We start from the raw sequence: 19,898 nt of genomic DNA, 5'->3' as shown, positions 1-19,898 counted from the left end.
AAAAGTTTTCATGGCATATGTTTTTCATAGTTTTCACAGGAATTTTCATGTAGTGTTCCATTGGAAATATACACCTGGTTTTACTCCTTCTGGGCAGATAATATTCATTTTTTGCTGTACCCTCAGCTTTACACATGGCAACCTGTGGCATCTAAGTCATGATACTGGGAACTCCAGCATTTGGGTACTTACTAAAATCAGCCCCTGCATGCCTTTTTAGAGAAAAAAACTAAATAAAGGATTTCAAAAGACAGGGGAGGAAAACCACACTCCATTCTGCAAATCACACAAATGTCTTGCTTTTAAAATTACTGTTAATTTAATATGTTTGCAAGTGTTCATCTTTGAAACTCTGTTTAAATGTATTTTAGGAGGGCTCCATGGACAGCTTGTATGAGCCTGTCCCAGAACATCAGGAAGCCAAGGATACAACTACTCCTGACAGCCAGGCTGACACTCCAGTGAGCACACATGTAAACTGTGGGCCACCTGACAGGTCTCTGTCTTTGGTAAGTAACATTTAATTGCAAAGCATGCAATGCATTTTGCAAAAAACTGTTGCTCTTTACGTGGGCACATGTGTGTTCTGCTGGCTTATCTGCCAGTTTCAACTATTTAGGCTCCTTAGAGCCATGCCACTGTTCAAATCTCATCTTTGTAGCCAATGACCTGATTTCTGTCCAGTCTTAACAAGCACACTTGAAAAGCAGGTCATGAGTTCCTCTACTGCGAGCAGCAAAGGGAGATTAGTGCAGCTGCACTGGACAAGGGAATTTCTCTTTGCAAGTAACAGCATATGAAAACTCTGGGTACACATATTGGTATGGTTTGTGTCTAAAGAATATACTGTTGGTGTCTTTGCTTGTCCTTTTTATTAATACAAAAAAGTGCGTTTCTAAAGCATGAGTTGCATGAATTTTGTATCTGATGGCCTCTGGAATAAATCTGACATTTTACAAGACCTCATTAGGCAAACATGTGAAGAAGGTTGTCTTCTGGGGTTTTTTCCTTCCTAAATGATGTTACCCTACTTAATCCTTTCCTATTTGTGTGTTATTGGTATAATATATGATGCTTTGACAAATAATTTAACATGGTATATTACATTTCATAATCTTATTAATTTCATAATCTCTGTTCTCTGCTTTGCAATGTGCCTTTGCTTATAATTACTGTTTCCATTTCAAAGTATGATGCAGTGTGGTGATTGAATAAAGGGGAAAACAGGATGTTCATCATTCAGAGGAGACTGGCCTCCCTTCAGATATTGTGCCAGGTTCTACCCACATGCTCTCTGGATTAGGTACCATGTACCTATGAGACTGCTGGGCCTTTGGTGTTGCAATATCACATAGCAGGTTTGCACACAAGATTTGCTTGGAGAAAGTGCTGGAGCTGGTGGGATAGCAGAATGGCTGGGGAATTGTGGCATGCACTTGTTAAATTGCTAAAGGACTGAAAACGACTTGTTCTTTTTAGACCCTTCTGCTGTAACCATCTCACTCTGTGCATGTCCCTCTCTTCCAGATAATCACCTTGAGACTTTATATAATGGTCCCGGTTTTGAGAGGGTAGCAGCGCAGAGATCTCAAGATGATTCCTCATAGCATCAGCACAGATCTATGAGCCTGGGCTCTGAAATGTCCCTACATTATAATTTTCCTGCAATAGGTGGGAGATGCTCTCCTGAACGACAGCGTTTTTCCCCCTTACCAGGTTGTGACCTTGTCACTCTAAGAATGAGCCACCTCTACAGTGTTCCAGTTAAGAGAGCTTAATTGTGGTTGTGAAATAAGGCTGGAACCTCCTCCTAGCATGACTGTAGTGTCTTCATTGTGGGAAGCTCTAGTTATTTGTGTACTGCATGCCATTATACATGCCCAATGTCTAAAGATGAACATGATATTACAGCTCCGGCATCCATTCAGTCTTTTCCCCCTTTGCTGTGACGTCAAACCAACTTAATATTCAATGACTGCTACACTAATATTTCGTTGGCCAATAGATGTTCATCTGGTAGGAGCAGTATTTAGACAAAGTAAAATGAAAATGAAAAAGGCAGATTTGGTTTTTTTGGTTTGTACCCAGAATAGGACATATGATAGCCTAGCGAACTTTGCAATAGAAAACTAATAGCAATTTATTTTCTCAAGGTGTGGCAAAGATACATCCATAGCACTGTGCTCTGCTATGGTTTTCACAATGTGTAAGACTAAAACTGCAGTGGCTGTTTACATCAGGCTTTTTGTTTCTTCCTTTTTCTTGTTTTAGTCTGCTTTTTATTTGGCAGCATCTTCAGACTTTTCATTTTACTGCTATAGAGTTAGGCTTCATAAAATATTTGGCTAGAGAAAAATAATCAACCTATCCAGTACAGAACTTTGTTTTCCTTGAGCCAGCCTGCAGAAGCAGATTTGCTACTAGTGTAGGATTAGAAAATCCTGTACATTAATCTAAACAAATTGTAGCAAAACGTCTTTTGCACCGCACAGTGTTTTGTGGGATGGCACTGCATGGTCCATGGAGATACATGTATAACAGTGAATAGAAGAATCCAGCTCTTTGGCTTCTGCTACCTCTTGTCGTATATTTTTGTTTTCTTAAAGGAGATATTATGGTGATGGCCCATTTATTCATCATTAAATATAAAGTTCATCCTCAATAAAAACAACACTAAATGGGTTAAGCACACCTGGCTCACTAGGTATTAACAAGAAGCTTCCCAAGGCTGGCTCTGGGTTTTATTTTCTGGTTTGAGAGAATATTCAGCTCAACACTTAACTAAAAATAACGGCTGGATGCTGTGTCACTGTGCTGGCCGTAGAATCAACACGGTTATTTATAAAATACTTTCTAGAAATGGAAAACAAGATTAGTGATGACGTGTCGGCAGTAAGACCTATGGAAAAATATCACTAAGGCCAGAGGCCTGTGTGTAATGTTATCTGCTATTTCTGGCATGTGAGTTATTAGAGCTACACCTTGGATGAAGCCGTTAAGCTTATTAACTGAGCCCATTTGTACTTCTCTCCATTTTTAATTCTGTCACTCGGTTCCAGGCTGCGGGGCAGCCCCCTCAGCATGATAAATTCAGAACATTATTGGCTCCATTTAGCCATCCATCGTTATCCAGTAATGCACGGATGTAAATGCACTGCTGAGTAGGTATGGACTCAAGTGAGTGTTTAAATGGTTGGCTGAAGTGCGGCAGGTTCCACAGAGCTGTTAAATCTCCGAACGGTGGAGCAGCCTGGCACGGCACACTTCCTCCTCAGGAGGCTTTGCCCCTTCCTTTTTCCTCTACAACTTCAAAATCAACAGGGTAGGGATCCAGGATCAGCTCCCCTCACACTTAAAAAGGGTGATCAGGGCTACAGAAAATTCTTCCTTGTACTGCAACAAGGTAGTGATTTTCTTGCAGTGAACTTGTCTGTTATGATTTGTCCTAATCATAGCTGAGCTGTGAAGTTCTTCTGGAGACGTGGGAAATGCAGGGTAGTGTGGTCACTGGAGCTGTGAAGGACATCATTCACTGAACATACTCTTTGGACACTCCTTTTTGGACTATGGCTCTTTCTGCTCCTGGCCAAATATCTGCCCAAATGACACATCTTGTATGAAGAAAAATCTGTCTTTCATGTACACTGTTCTTCTCCCTCACATAACTCCAGATGTACTGTTCTGAATACTGTTTAGTATTCTGAATTATTTGCCAGGGATGTTTCCACTCTGGGTTCCTGTGGTAGTATCCTGGGCCTGTTATGCACACCTGCCTTTTGATTTCAATCCTCTTGGGGAATTGGCCTGCTAACTTTGTGGTTACTTTGCCCGTTGCTCAGCTTCAGTAATATTCTCAGAAAGAAAGAAAAAATTAGATTTATGGAGTTGTTTTTGTACTTCATGCATAGCAAATCTGAATTGGACCTCCCTCAGAAACAGCTGGTAGCCATGAGCACATAATGAATCATATGGGTACTCTTTGCCTGTAACTATGCTATTAAATGAATTTCCACCTCTTGTCACCTGGTGTTACAGTCTTCTACCTCATGAGCTGTCTCCAGCTTCTCAGGAAAAGTCTCTTCAGTACTAGAACCATTTTCATATATATCCTGTCAGACTGCAATCACCAAATGTCATAAGATCCACATATTTTTGAACTGCTGACCATGATATGATTGACTATCCTGTGTATCAGAAAAGTGCCAAAAAATTTATCAGTCGTTCTAAGCTGTTGCCAGGAAAATCACAATCCGTTTTGATACCTGCCTTAATCTAAAATATTATAATTGGCCTTTGATTCCTGTGAGGGCAAGAAGAGGGCTGATTATCTGAAATGATCATTTCCCTGTTTGCAGCACAGGAGCTCTATCTTTTCTCAGCTGGTTTGGAAACACCAGAGAGTTTAATTCTATTCCTTAATTTAGGGTTATTTGACAAAATCAGGAAGAAAAGGACTTTATCAATAATTTCGTCATGCTGGGTTTCCCCATGTGGAGTTTGTTTCGAGGAAACACATCTAGGATAAGGAAGGAAAGAGTTGTTCCCATAAACAAGGTAATTATGCTCTTTGGAGAATGTGGAAAGTAGAGTCTAGGTGAGCCCTAATTTACATCCTAAGATAAAATACGTTTTTAAAAACTAGTTTCACATTAAAGTTACATACAATTTAAAATGTAGTCAATACTGAAAAGATACTTGTAAAAATTACAAACCACAGTTATTTATTCTTGTACCCCAGTGTAGCCACCCAATTCAGAAATAGCAGGAAGAGTGTGTTGAATGAAAGGTGCCATTTTTAAATGGTCATTTAAGTCCACCACATATTTCATTTTGGCACTGCATCCCATGATATCCTGTGAACTCACATCAGTCATCACTTGAGTATATGATGTACTGTCATCAAGCAACTTTGCTGGACTTTAGGAATTTCAGGTTTCAAGTTGTGGAGCAAAAGATTAAATCTTGTTTCATGGTCCCCACCAGGTGTTTGGCATGTGAAGATGTGAATAGAGTCTTTCTAGGTGTATGGCTACAATGGGGGCTGTCTCCAATTTTTTCTCTAGATCATTTTAAGAGATTTTAAGTTACAATATCCTTTGGTCTCTGACTTCCATGCACAATGCTTCCTTTAACAAACCTCTTCGAAATCGAATATTTGATGTTTTTCAATGAAATTTTGAAACTACCCTTTAAAATAAGCCTTAAAATCACTTATTAAACATTTTTTAACTTCTCTGTGTTTGTGCACCTCATCAAGTCATTTGAGTTGTCAAAAAGACTTGTCCCAAGACTAAAATGCTGACAATTTTTCAGCAGGAAATTTATCTTACATTGCATACATTATTTCAAAGAGAGGTACAAATTCTGTATGCTCTTTTGATCTGCATCTGTGAACAAATTGACACAGGCAAGAAAAAGATGTGGAAACTGCACACAATTATTAACATTCACAAATATACATGCTAAAAGGACCTCCTACGCTCAGCTAAAATAACTCAGTGCAGGAAAACAGCCTTTTCTTAATGCACTCCCTGAAAAAGCTTAAAAAAATCTATGATGGGTTTTACTGAGAAGAGGGGAGAAGTATAAAACGCTCAATTATGCACTTACATGGTTTTATGTAGTACAGGTTTTGGGTTTTTATCATGCAACCTGGATGACATTTTAAACTTACTATGGCCAGAATCATGCAGATGTAGTTAGAGTTACAAGAAGGAAATAAATTAAACATAATATTATGTGAAATAGGCCCAGATACACTAAGTTTTAAGATTTATAAAATAATGAATGGTTATATTATTTTTTTTAGTGCCTCTTGTTACACAACAGATTGAAGTGGTATCATCACGGACACTTTTATTTGAGTTCCTGCTTTCCAGGCCTGAAGAAATAAATGCAAAACTGATACAGTGCTTTGATATCCTGTCTCAGGAGATATCAAAATAACATAGGGACAGAGATCTCTTCTGTCCTAGCGTGACATCTCAGGTTTTCCTACAGTTAAAATTAACCTTTAAGTGCATGGTTAACTGCACAGCAAACATGCATTGACATGTTTTGGCATTATTTGCCCAGCAAGACACCTTTTTGTTCTCTCTTTCAACAGCTACGTAACTTCACCTCCTTCCCACACCTTGTCAGGGTATAAATATTTATTGTCTGGGCCTTGGGGGCTGTGTGATCTTGCCTCCAGGCCAGTGTTTGATTCTGATTTGCTCCCCCTCAGAGCTTTCAATTTTATTTCCAGTTTCCTTTTCCTCTTCCACATTCCCCTGCACGTTTGGGTTTACAGAGTCTGTGTCCTGTGTCTGTCAGGAAACCACATCCCTTTGCAACGTGTGGGTATTTTAATCCCCATGAAGTTCTAAAGGAATCACATTATGTAAGAAATACGATATTCATTCTTGGGGTATGATCATGGTTCTCTGGTTTTTCAGGGGTGTTATGGTTGTCAGCTTCCTGGGAGCCGTGCATAACTGAAGCCTCCTGAAATCAGGACACATAACTACATATATTCTCTGCTGCACTGTGTCCTCCACAGCTTCAGCTGTGGCTGAAATGTTAGTGGATATTAAAAATCACACATCAAAATTATATAATTCATTTTCTTCTCAGTGACAAAAGTAATATATTTGGATTAAACATTTTTGATTTTCATAGACCTTTTTCTCTATCTTTTTAAAAGGAGTTTCCTGACTTTGAGAACACACTGACCAAAAAAAGAAAGTAAGTTGAGACCAGTTCAAGGTCTACACAGTGTCACTATATTTGTGTGTACCTTTCATCCTTGTTGTTTTATGAATGTTTGCCAATGTTGCTTTCATTCTCATAGAGTACATGTATTAATGTTGCAGTTGAAGAGCACGTAACAAGCTTGTAATGCTTTACTGAAGCTCTTTTGCCATGCCTTTTTCATATCCACAAAGCCTTCTTCCAAAATATCTGAACCAGGACAGCTAAAATCAAATGCACTTAATCTGAGCTTGATTTAACCATATGTCTGCTTTTCTGAGAGATTGAAGTGGTAACCTATTTTAGCATGTTTGCACCATTGACCTGATAATCTCCTGAAGACATTTTTTTATTTTGTTTGTGTTTTTAATCCAAGTAAAAAAAATAGTTTGCAAAATGATTTGGATAAAGCAGGTCAGCCACTATTTTATGAATCATTTTTGTGACAGCAGCATGTTTTGAATCCATTCATGGACACAATGCTATGGTTTGGGCTAATGATCAATATTTATTAGCAGGCAGAGGAATTCATTTTGAAAATTCTTTTTTTGCTTCAGGTTGAAGGCTATTGCATTACTGAAATGGTCCCCTTCAGATGAAATCTGAAATCCTGCCTAATGGAATGATACAGACAGATCTTATCTGTCTGCTGTGACAGACATGAAAATCCCTGGAGTTTTTGTTGGTTTTTGTTTTCTTCATTTGTAGGTGGGGCCCCACTAAATTCAGAACATCAATGTTATCTGTGTCTGTTGCTAAAAAATCTCAAAATGGGTAAAGATTTCTAGGAAAATGAAGAGCTCTTTTGTTTTAAACAAGAGTTTTAATCTATTTCTGGTCATCTGATAAAAACACTAGTAACTTATCAGCTGCAAACACAGAGATGTGTGCACTCATCTGTGAGATCTCAACTGTATGTCACCAACCAGGGCTCTGTGAAACTCCTCCCAAAATTTCACTAATTAAGATATGGACATAACTCTCTTACTCATGGATTTCTCATCATTCTTTTACACTTTAAAGGAAGTCAAACTACTGTGTAGACCTTGCCAAGCTCTATTAAATATGATGAAATCACCTGGAGGCCTAGAAGTGTCCTGCTTAGATCAGAACTAGGTCTGCCCCAGGAATAAAAAGAGCAGTCTGTCGCTAAAATGTCAAATTTTGCAAAGTAAATAATACTATTCTGTTTGCAACCTAATCCTATTCTAAACAAATTATCAGAATTTAGGAATTTAGAAGGGTTGTTGAGATCATTTGACTGATCAATAACAAAAAAAAAAAAAAAAAAGAGCAAGCTGGAAGAAAATAGTTTGAGTCAACCTGAAAAGATTTTGTAATGAAAACTATTTCATTGTGTCCAGGCATCACTATCCTGGCACAACACTCCCAGGGATAATGCAGAAGTTTTCCCATTGACATTCCTTGTAGATATGCAGGAAGTGAGTGAAGAATTGATCATTCTCTGTTCCCTACAATGGGGCAACAAGGAAGCACCAAATTATATAAAGTAGCAGAAATAACAGAAGTATTCCTTGTTTAGACAATGAGAATTAAATTGTGGAATTCTGGAATCAAAAAATCCAATGATTTTTAAATGAACTAGTGGGTCCAGACCAGTTCCTTAAAAAGCCCACAACTGTTCAGCTGCACCCTCTAGTTCAGGAAACCCTTCAGCACTTACATGAGTGAGAATGGGAGAGGGATCCAAGGTTTTGTGCTCTTTCCCTGCTCCTGATCATTGTCACAGATTCCCTGCGTTCATCTACTATTGCCTTTTGGCTTCATCCACTGCTCATAAGCTACTCTCCATTGGGCTTTTAATGGATAAAGTGAAACAAATTAAGCTTTATCCAAAGATTTTTTTTTTTTTCCCTCTGATAAGTTAGTCTATTCTTCAAGCTTTCCTCTATAAACTACTGACCACAGGTGGAAGCATGAAATAGGACTAATCCTTGATGTAAATGTGCAAAAAACTCAAGGTTTACTGGGGCAATAAAATGTCACTCAAGGTCCTAGGAATGGTATGTTCATATGTAGCTCTTTGTTTCAATCCATTATCATGTCACCAAAGTTCAGGCAATAATTCTAAAAATTGTGGGACACTTCAGATCATATCTAAAGGAAAGTATCTCTTCTTTTTTCCCTGATGGGTTCCCCTGATTCCAGCATGAATTCTTAATTTCAAATAGACACTTGAGTCACATATTCCTGCAGAATGAAACCTCAGATGCTTTCAGAGCTTTGTGTGGCATGTGGGAGTAGATGATTGGGTGAGTGAGAGAAGTAACTCCAATTAAAGCCAGTGGGAATAGCACAGCTAAATCCCTCTGCCCTGCTTTGAAGAATTAGTTTGAAAATACCCATATTTGATTAAACACGCTTTAATTTTTTCATTCTGACTTTCAGCTAATGGTAAATTCTTTTAATTCTTTTAGATCCATCCAGAAGTCCATGTCTGAAAATGAAGCATTTGGTTAGTAGCTGCTTAAATAATTTACTGTTTACTTGCTAATCTCAGAGAGCCAACTTTAATTAAGGGTCTGATTTGTTTTACAGCTGTTGGAGCAAATACAAAGGAAAGGGAAAAATAGAATTAAGCTATCAATATATTCTCCCCTCTTCCCTGCTTTCCACACACATTTGTAGGTAGATATTGAAAACAAACTTGTTAAACACAGAAACCACTTTGAGATAAAGAACCTTTTATGGCACAGCACTAGAAATACTCAGCATGTCCAGTGTTTCTTTTAATCATTTCAATAAAACCCTGAAATGTCTCTGATCTAAGAAAATTCAGGTCCCTGCCCTTTCCCATTTTAAACTACTTTGTGAGAGTTTTCACAAACAAGTTCACCAAGAAGGAAATTCAGGGGTTTTGTTAAACACTGTGTATTATCATCTACACTTGTGTTTCAATGGGTTCTATTCTGTAAATCCTCTATAGGAAATAATTATCAGGTTCTTAAAAGTAAAATTTTTTTTTTTCAGTGAGAGCTTCCTGTTATCATGCTTTCATTTATTCTTTGGAGTTTTTGTTGAGTTGTTGTATCTAGTCCTTGCTGAGTAAAAAAGGTTATTGTGTGTGCCTGTAATGATGTGGCTCTATTTCACAATGTGTCTCAGGCAGATGAAAGCTCTCCTGTGTTAAGGCTTCACTCTGCAGCCCTGCACTGGGAAGACTTTCACGCAGGATGGCATCATTTGGTCTACAGCAAACAGGCTGTAATGAATCCCCAGCACCTGACAGGATCAACAAGAGATTTCACAAAGAAAATTTTCTGACATAATAGTCAAACTGAAACCCAACATTAAATAAAACTCAACAAAACCAAACCAAGCAAACCCAGAAAGCACAAACCCCTAATAGTGATCTACACGTTGTGAAGCATGAGCACTGAGGGAGCAGGAGAATGACCATCTCCTTCTCAAAGCCAGCCTAGTTCTGCCATCCAGGCTGAGACAGTCCAAGCCTTGGAGTCCATGGGGCATCACTGTGGGCATCTTTGATGCTATTCCTTGCAAACTCTAGCTCATTAATGGTAGACTTAAATAATAATAATTACACAATTCCTGAAAGCAAAACAAAGGCACAGATGTTCTGTGGGATCATAGGTCTTAAATCCAGGGTTAAGATAACAATCATTCTGATCATGTGTTAACAGTGCTAAATGATGTATTAGACCACAGCAAAAGATGATACAACCTGAAGTCTGACCATAATAAATATTATCCATGCATCCATCCAAATTCCTATATTGCAAAATCATCAGTTCATTTCCATATCTGAGCAGATGCTCCAGGGTTCTGCAAGCTTGTTTGATTTGCATTCTGATGGTATTTTTATGGAATTTCCTGTTATTTCACAGGTTTGCTATGAATTCAGGTGACTGCTCTCTGTGCTTTTGCTTTAGACAGGAAAAATGTGAATGGCACACTTTGGCAGGGTTCCAAGAAGCTGGAGAATGATTCGTACATCAGAAGGCACTGTCAGCTTGAAGGTAATTGCTAAACATATTTCAGCTGATTTTGCATTTTCCACAAAGTATTTAAAAGGGCACCTAGGAAAATTTCTCATTTTTCACCAATAATCCAGCTAAATAATTTGTCAGGTGTTTTAGAGATTTATTTTGTCCTCAAGGGGGGAAAAAGTAGTTAAAATAAAGCTTATCTCAAAACTGGGAAGCTAAGAACACACTCTGTGACCAATTCACTCTGTAGTCCATGGGCTAAAGGAGACTTTCCCTACAGTGAATTGCCATAGCTGTGTTGTACAGGGCTTGCCAGCTGTAGTAATTCATGTTTCCTGGATATTTTACACTGCTCCAGATATCCATCAGGGAAAGGGCGCAACTTTTCTCAGAAGAAAACCTTTTGTGGCAGGTGCAAAGGAGAGTTGGCAAAATTTTAGGTGCAAGTACTTTGATTCTCTTTCTAAACCTGTTCTTACCAACTTTATTAAAACAACCTTACAGCTAATATATGGGAAGTTGCTAATGACACTGTTTAAGAGAGTACCAATATAAATTCATTAAAATAACACCGAGTGTTAACAAGTGAGCAGTCATCTCGCCTATTTAAACACAAACTGGAGTTCAAAAATCAAAATGCTTTGATAATCTGCTCGATGTTGCTTCCAGGAATGGCATTTATATTTGTACTTTTCAAAGTTAAGGTAGATCTCTTACTCTTGCATAATCAGACCAAACCAGACAAGGCTCAGCAGAAGCAAAAACAAAGATATGTGAGATTAAAGTGGATGTATGTTTTGTTCTCAACTTAAACCAAAAAACTGGAAATATCTCCTGCACAAATAGCCGAGAGATCATCCACTGATAGAAGATTCCACAATTACCTGGATATGTCAAAGAAAGCAAAGGACAGGGTACCAACTTTCCTTCTGGATTTTCTTCAGTTCACCACTTGAAGTTAAACTCTTAAATGTTTGGAAATCTGGAAATTTCAATACCTATTGCATTTGCCCATCTATGGGCAAATTCGATTTCTTGAACCAGAACCAGAAATAAGACAGGACAGGAAGATTTAGAGGAATTCTGATCTTTTGCTGAACTAGTGAGGGGAAAAGGGACCTTCAGTAGGTCTCAGTGGCTTGCAAGGAACTGGTTCTAATGACAGGTGAAAGAAATATTAGGCCGTTCTCTCTGCACAAGTCTTGCTTCTAACCAAAACCATTTTGGAATGGTTCTTCAAATGATACTCCAGAGGTTACCAGATTGGAAGTGGGGAGAGGCTGAATGAGAAAGCAGAACTTTTTGACCTTCCTCCAAAGTCTTTTCTACTCCAGGCATTTTCTACCCTTTTAAATATCCAAAGCATGCAAAAGAAGCAGTGCACATTTTAAAAGCTGACAAGTGTTGTAATTGAAGGGCAGGGGCCCAGAGGGAACAGAAAGCAAAGCTGGCAGCTAAATAAAAATCTCCCTTTCCCCTACTGCAGTAAAATTATTTCAAGGGAAGTCCCCTTCATACAGTGGTGAAAACCTTTGCAAGGAGATTTACAGTGTATCACTATCGATCAAGATAATTCGTCACTATTGATCAAACTTTTCTCTTAGCAGAGATAATCCTTCAAGGTCTGCAAGTCTGTTGCATAATATGAATTTCTGTTAGATTTAAAAAGCCACGTGTGGTGGTCGGCATAGACTTCTCTGCTTACTTCAGAGCTGTATCCACAGACCCGTCTCAAATCCCACTGAAATCAATGTAGAGACATCCACAGACACTGGCAGCCTTTGGATGAAGCCCTTGATGACAGCATGTGTACTATTACATCTACAAACCCAAGTTTTCTAGGCTGAAAATGCAGTGAAAATGTATCTATCCCACAGACACAATAGTGGGAGCACCTGCCTTTGCTCACAAGGCCAAACGCAAATCATCAGCATGAGATCTGCCAGCCTAAAAGCATCATTGTTGAAAAGCTGACTGTGGCAGTCACAGTCATTGGGCTTCCATGAAACATTATGGAGACAAACAGGAAAGAACTGACACCTCTCAGAGCCAGTGGATGTAGTTCTCCACTGCTCCTAATTCATTCCACAGGAGGGTGACTGGTACCCATGGCCAGACTAGGAAGACAAGAACACTGCAGCTCTCTTTGTAGTTCATCTATATCTTTTGCATGTTTTTTTTTTTTTGTTGTTGTTGTTGTTTGGTTGTTTTTTTACACAAATACCTTATTCCATAATTCAGTGGGCTGGAGAGCTGATCTAAGCCAAATGTAAGAGCACTGTGGGTGCAGGTTACTATGGCTATCAAAAGACACAGTGGTTGAGGGGAACCACTAAGGTTTGCTTTAATAATTTGCTGTTCTAATTTGTGTTTGAACAATATTCCGTCCAAAGCAGTGTCACTGTGGGTAGTCTTTCAGGTTAAGGACATATATGTTGCCCCACAGTTTTCTGTGGCTCATTTGCACACATCTACTCAGTAATAGTATTTTGGATTAGACTGCAGGAGGACTTTGGGCAAAAGGCTGAACACTGCAAGATTTAACTTCCAGAGTACACTCACAGAGCATGGGGCTGCAGTGTACAGAGATGCCTGCAGGAGATGAAAACAAGTTATCCTGAGGACCAGAAAGAACCCAGTTATATTAATCTGGTGTTGCATGAGCACTGCTTAACATGAGTTATGGCGCTCCTGGAAGTCCAGCTAGCTATATAATGAAATAAACAACCAGATTGTCAGACACCAAGCCCTCAGTAACTTCAGGGAGATTTGTAGGTGCTTAAGACAAAATCTGGAACAGGATCTTATGTGCTTCTTTAAATAGAAATTTTAATGGTCACATTCAGGCACTTTTCCATGTGATATCCAAAGAATATAAATCACTCAGAATTATTCACTGAATTACTCTCTCTTTTTCTGTTAATTGTAGAGAATACAATGAAATCAGTCTCGCCTGCCTACAGTTAGTTTTTGTGGATCTGTATGTTAAATAAGGTGTTCTTTTGCAAACAGGAGAACTACTGATGCTGTAAGGTATTCCACAGAAGCAATACGGATGCCAAATTAGGATTAATGAGAAAAAAAAACCAAACCAAAGCAACATAATCCTGCTGTTTTCTAGTGACTTTCAAAAATGTGGTGTGATTAGCAGATATTTTTCTTCATGTTTTTTTTCTCCCTGCAAAGTATCTGAGTGATCCTGATATCTGTTCTGATGGAATCTAATCACTAGGGCTGTCCTACAGTTGTACAGTGGTGGGTGCTTTGCCTTAAGATTGGGAGTAAAAGTAGATCTTTCAAAGTAGGCTTGCTTAAAATAATTTTTTCAGACTTGTATGACCTATTATTGCTCGTTGTTGTAGCGAAGGTTAATACTCTTCCCATCCAAACATTCCTTCATTGCAAGAGATCGGAGGATGTCCATCCTTTGAAAGCAATTTCTAATCTAATCTAAGGTAAACAGATCTCAGTTGAAAAGATCGTTTTTGCCCTTAAGTTTTATATGAATATTCTAGACTTTGCTGCTGTAAATTAGCAGGGCAAGAGGAAAATCTCAGTGGGGTTCTGGGTTAGTAAACGGGAGTAAGTACAGAAGCAGAAATGAGCATGAATGAGTTTTCTTTCTGTGAGTCAGTTTGCCAATTTGTTCTGCAGTCTCACTTCAAAGCAGTTTAAGATAAAATGTATGCTTAAATGATAAAAGATTAACTTCAGAGAGTCAAAATGTCAGCTCAAAACATCAAGTGCAATTCAAATTATATTCCTCATGAAAACATAAAGCAGGACATTTTAAAGCATGTTTTCTCTTTTTTGGTCATAATTCACAGAAGATAATATTATTGCTGATGGAATACATTTGCTGCAAGGAAAGAAGATAGAGGAAACAGCATGTCAGGTGAAACAACTACTCTTTTTTTCAGAATCTCAAATTTCATTCAAATAAAATTTCATTCCTTGTTTCCATTCATCATTTACCTAGCCTAAACTTCATACTTCAGTATGCCTCTGTATTGTAGAAACTGATTTTAAAAGAAGACTCAGCTGACTTCCAAAGTTGTTCATGATTTTTCTTATGCAGGCCATATGGATTTCATTGTCTAGAAAACCTTTTCCTTCCCTGAGTGAATACATTTCTGCTAAATTGATGTGCTAGAACTGTGTCTGGCGAGATCTGTACTAAGTGTTTAGATCTGTCTTGCATGATCCATATTGGCATATGTCTTCTAATGCTTTCTGAATTTCTGTAAACATATACCATATCTCCTCTTCCTAAATCTGTATTAGTCATCCCACTGGCACGGGCAATTAATGAATTCTGACCCTTGGGTTTTTATAATCATAACAACCACATAAAAGTAGGTAACAACCCATCAGCTGGTGAACAACAGAGGTGAGGAGAAAGACTTGCAGCTCTGGAATTTGAATGACTGGTGTTTGGGTTTTATTTCACTTCCAGTCCAATGTTTGCTCTGATAATGTGCTACTTCAGTTCCTGTCTGTGGCAAACCAGCTTAGCTCTGCTGATGTCACATAACAGGACATAACAGTTTGCCCAGTTTGGGACTAAAAATGTGTAACACACCTGTATATATGTGTGTGTTCTAAATGAGGAATTAATACCATAAAATTATTTAGAAGCTGAAAAATCTATTACATTTTCTGTTGCAGAAAAGTTTTAAATTCAAGGCGAGCATTAAACTTTAGAAAAGGCTCCGAGCTGAGTTTCCTCTGTTGTTTCCATACAATGTCAGGAGCCCTTTTGGATGTTTAGGTTAAAAACAAGAAAAAAATGTACATTCATCACCCTGAAGGCATCTGAGATAAGACAGAGGACTGTGAAAACCCAATGTTTAGGCAGTGCTCAGCTCCAGCATAGGACAATGTCAAGATCTGGGTTAAAAAAAGAGTCAAATTATCTGCATATCGGGGGACAGACAACTGCATTGGAAACCAGTGCCTTGAAAGTCAGTGTGTCCCAGGTTTCTCCTGCTTTCCCTCGGGGTTTTATCTGTCCCTACACTGTTAGTTTGCTCCCATGATTATCTCTTCTCCCAGCTGCCAAAAGAGTAGCTGAGGAGAAAGGAAAGGAGAAAAGAGCTCTTTTTCTTTTACATCTCTCATTCTCTTTCTCTGATTTCTTCCTCCCATTTTCTAAGTATTGTGGAGAAAGTTTATTCTTTGATTTCCTACAATAGTTCTTCCCTTAGTGTGAGGGATCTCTGGCTTTGCCCATATCCTACCACGGCAGCTTTTGGACTGGCTCCTGGTAAAGATCCTGGAGGTCATTCCTCAGACATGACAGACTCTGGAGGGAAAAAGGGAATAAGGCCTATGTTTGCTTTAAGTATGAGTTCCCATAATATCCCTTAAAACTTTTCCCCATGAACCACTTGCCTTATTTTAGAAGCAAAGTTCTATTTTTGATTTCTCAAAGCATTTGAAGATGCTTTTTTGGGGTTCATGAATGATGAACTACAGGGCCTTGGATCCCTCCAAACTTTGGTATCAATTTAAGACCTATTGCACTTGCTTTTTTAAAAATTTCAAGTTTAATGATGTTATTTTGAATTTTAGTGATTGTTACCTCTTGCCTTCATTATCATCAAGGTACCATTGATATAATTCTCCTTTAAGCTTCCAAAATAGTCTGATTAAAGCTGTATTCATTTGCTGCACTATATTATGCACACAAACAAGGAAATGCTGAGAGAACAGCATTGTGGGGAAAGCTTTTTCTGCAAAATCAGCACAAATAAGTGACCTTTTGATGCACACAGCATGGGGAACAGACAGGAGGAATTCGAAGTCTGCATGCAGCTGCACAACTGCAGCCTCAGGATCACAGAACTGGGTGGGATAGGTCACACCACTGAGCAATCCCAGAAAGTCCAGAGAATTACAGGCGGCTACTCGCAGGAATGTGATGGAGCAATGGGCACAAACTGAGACACAGGACATTTCACTTAACATAAATAAAGCACTTTTCTAGCATAAGGGGAGGTCAGACACTGGTGAAGCTTTCTAGAGAAGTTCATCTTTGGAGACACTCCTGTCAGGAGGTAGACCCATGCAACTTGCTCTGGTGACCAGTTCTGAGCAGGGGGTTGCATTAGACAATCCTCAGCATTCCTGCCTCAGCTGGTCTGTGGGAGTATGTGGTTCTGTGGGCCATGGAAAAGGCAAATTCACAAGCACGAGTAAATAGCACAGATGAACACCTTAGATTTTTTTCTCTTGTTGAAGGAAAAAAAAAAGGGAAAGAAAATAAGTTTCCCTGAGTGCTTCACAAAAGCTTTAATCCTTCTTCATTTCCTAAATTGACATTCATTCATTCTATTCATTCTGTAAGTGCTGGAAAATGGGGCTTGAAACAGAAGTACAGGTTGAGGGATATAGCATGAGCACCACTGCAATAATTGTACCTTACCATAAAAAGTACCTTTACTTTCTGCATTTATTTTTCATACCTTTATTCTTATTTACTCATGTCTAGCAGGGCTCTCTTGATGGCTCAAAGCCTTTGTAGCATATTGGGAAGGACATAAAATATCAAGTAATGCAGTCTTTGGGCTAATACATTTTCAGAAATGTTTCATGCCTCATTTCTCACGTAAATTCTTAGGTTGCATTCAGCCTTCAACGTGTCATTCATATTCATGAAGAAAAAAGGCCAGTGTTCATTACTTTCCTGATAAGCTGTAGGCACTCTCAGGCTTGCCCACTAGCAGCAGTGCCCCAGGGAAGGTGTATTCCCATTGTGTTCCTCTCTTGAGGATGCTGTGACCAACAAATGGCTTATGGGCAGGAGATGAGAGTGTGAATAGTCTTGTCTTAGTTCTGAGGATCATCCCATTTTCTCCACATTGTTAACCCAGTTCAAACTCACACCCCTGGTGCTCAACATCCCAGGAAAAATGAGGTTAACTAAGCAAGAGCCTTTTCAGAACTGCATCAGTGATGCTCCTCAGCTGGGGGTTGCTGCTGAGGGAAGTCTTCTCTGGCTTTCCTGCTTATTGAGCAAGGAAAGCCAAGATCTAGGATGAGATCCAAGGATCCCATACTATAATGCACAGCTCTGCCATGGTACCATTTTTGACTGTAACGTCTCCAAGACATTACTGAGTCCCAGAAAACTGAGGAAATCAAGAGAGCTCAATACCAAAACGATTTCAGTGGGTATCAGCTGGTGTATGTCAGTCTTTTACTTTCATATCCACACAGTACCGGGTTGAAAAATGGCTGAGCTCTCATCTATATTTAATTACATGATACTAATTGTGATTATTTATCTCATGTAAGGTTTTTGTTTTGATTTGGTTTTTTTATTTTACTTTTCTTACTGTCTAGGTGATAAACTATGAGCAATGGATTCCACCACGAGTTCACAATCCAGGTGTGCCTGGTAACAGTGAAATGGTGAGTTGCCATGAGAATTGTTCATTTTTTTTCACCAGCAGTGAGAACAACAGGCTGGTTTTTCCTGTGCTATATGTTCCTTCTCCAAAAGCTGAAAGATCTTTTTCCATATCCATGTTATTAATCATGATATAACTTTGTCTTCTGTAGAATACCTTTTATTGCTCTGCTACAACAGCTTCTAATCATGATATTTCTTTATCATTTATAGAATATTGTGTTATTGCTGTGGTTCCCAGGACAGAATATGCCTATAATCCTAGGCTGCTTAGTCTGACTCTGCACTCATTTTAAACTAGATAGAGTACCAGACCAGCATCATGGGAATATTTAAAGGTCAGATATATATGGGCAGGAGCATATGAAAGAAGTTTGTATAGACACTGGTTGACCATGGCTTTACTGACATTTTTTAACAAAAGATTTATCCAAATTCAGTGCATTTTACAGAACTCTTTTAAACAGAGCAAAAAGTTGTCTATCATCATATACTATTTTAATATTCATTATGTGCAGCCAGGTTATTACTGAAACTTTCCAAATATTTTTATGATACCATAACAATTAGCACTGTGGACACAGTAAACACACACTAATTTTTGTCTTCTCAGTATTACACTGTACTCTGAATTTAAGTGCATTTGTAGTCATGATTAAATCATTGCACTTCTTTGGGAAAGGCAAAGCCGTTGAAGAAAAATCACAGAGATTAGACTGTGCCATGACTAAATTCTTTATGCTGAGAAGTGACATGCTGTGCAAGTAGTTTTATTGAAATTAATGCAGTTACACCCAGGAAAGAGAGTACTCAACAGGACTGAGATTCCTGGAATCTGACCAGCAGTGTTTTACACTTAGCTCCCAAATTGCTGTATTTCTGTCACCAGGTTAATCCTCATAACATCTCACTGTGCGAAGATTTCTAAGGTATTTAAAATACCTTCGGATAAACTGGAAACAGTTTATCAGACACAATTTAGGTCTTTCTTCTGTAATGCATTTTAGAAGTGCATTTTTCAAATGTATATTTTTGTGCTTAAGTATTCCTGCACACTTCATGCAAATTATTTGCAACTAAAGGGCAGCCTGTGATTTATTTTTTTACACAATTCATTTTGATTTGTGATGTGACATGATTTTTTATCACTAAAACCCATTAAGTAGGGAAATCAATAATATTCTTGGTTCTTGTTCATGTGGGAATACTTTTCTTATAGATAGCTTTGCTTATAGATTGAGGAAAAGCACAGTTCACCTGATTGTCTGGTTTCTACAGCAAAGAATGTTTGGTTAGGCAGATAAAATTCTGTATTTGAATGCTTAGGTAAGCCAAAATAAAATACTGTAAATTTAAAAGCTGTCTCACCACCAGCTGATACTGCATGAGCTCTTTTCTCCATGAAAGGGGGTTACTGCATTTATTATTTAAGCACTTAGGACTTTTCCCTAACAATAGCCTCTATGAAATGAGTGCTTTTAAGGAAAAGAGGATTAGAGTTTGCCATTAATGAAATTATCTGAATAGATTATCTTCCATTTATCTTGATGTCTCCATGATGGAAATCCCAGATCATAAATCAAAGTCATCATGTTGCTTTCGTGTCGTTACTTATAAGTGAACAAATTATTATTGCTACAAGAGATCTAATATGAGAGCAATATTAGCATTTTAAACCACTGTGATTTATTTTGCAAAGACATCTCACAATGAGAGACTGAAAAATTGTACCTCAGCTTCTCTCGTTAGCTAAAGTAAAAATGCACTCCTGCTATCTTGAA

General features: G+C 38.3%; 1 protein-coding gene across 2 annotated transcripts in view; it reads left to right on the top strand.

Moving 5' to 3' along the window:
- Positions 1-19,898, top strand: part of LOC116438311 (SAM domain-containing protein SAMSN-1-like) — an 82,601-nt gene that overhangs the window by 8,839 nt on the left and 53,864 nt on the right. Inside the window, exons 2-7 of one of the 2 annotated variants that reach the window (XM_032097153.1) lie at positions 372-509; positions 6,686-6,726; positions 9,171-9,208; positions 10,647-10,733; positions 14,531-14,598; positions 18,051-18,119. In XM_032097153.1, the coding sequence (XP_031953044.1) occupies positions 372-509; positions 6,686-6,726; positions 9,171-9,208; positions 10,647-10,733; positions 14,531-14,598; positions 18,051-18,119 (441 nt within the window). The remainder of the gene's footprint in view (positions 1-371; positions 510-6,685; positions 6,727-9,170; positions 9,209-10,646; positions 10,734-14,530; positions 14,599-18,050; positions 18,120-19,898) is intronic. The other variant, XM_032097161.1, reaches the window with a different exon arrangement.

The sequence above is a fragment of the Corvus moneduloides genome, chromosome 2 (assembly GCF_009650955.1).
Source record: "Corvus moneduloides isolate bCorMon1 chromosome 2, bCorMon1.pri, whole genome shotgun sequence".
NCBI classification, from domain to species: Eukaryota; Metazoa; Chordata; class Aves; order Passeriformes; family Corvidae; genus Corvus; species Corvus moneduloides.
This window is presented reverse-complemented; position numbering and strand designations above follow the sequence as displayed.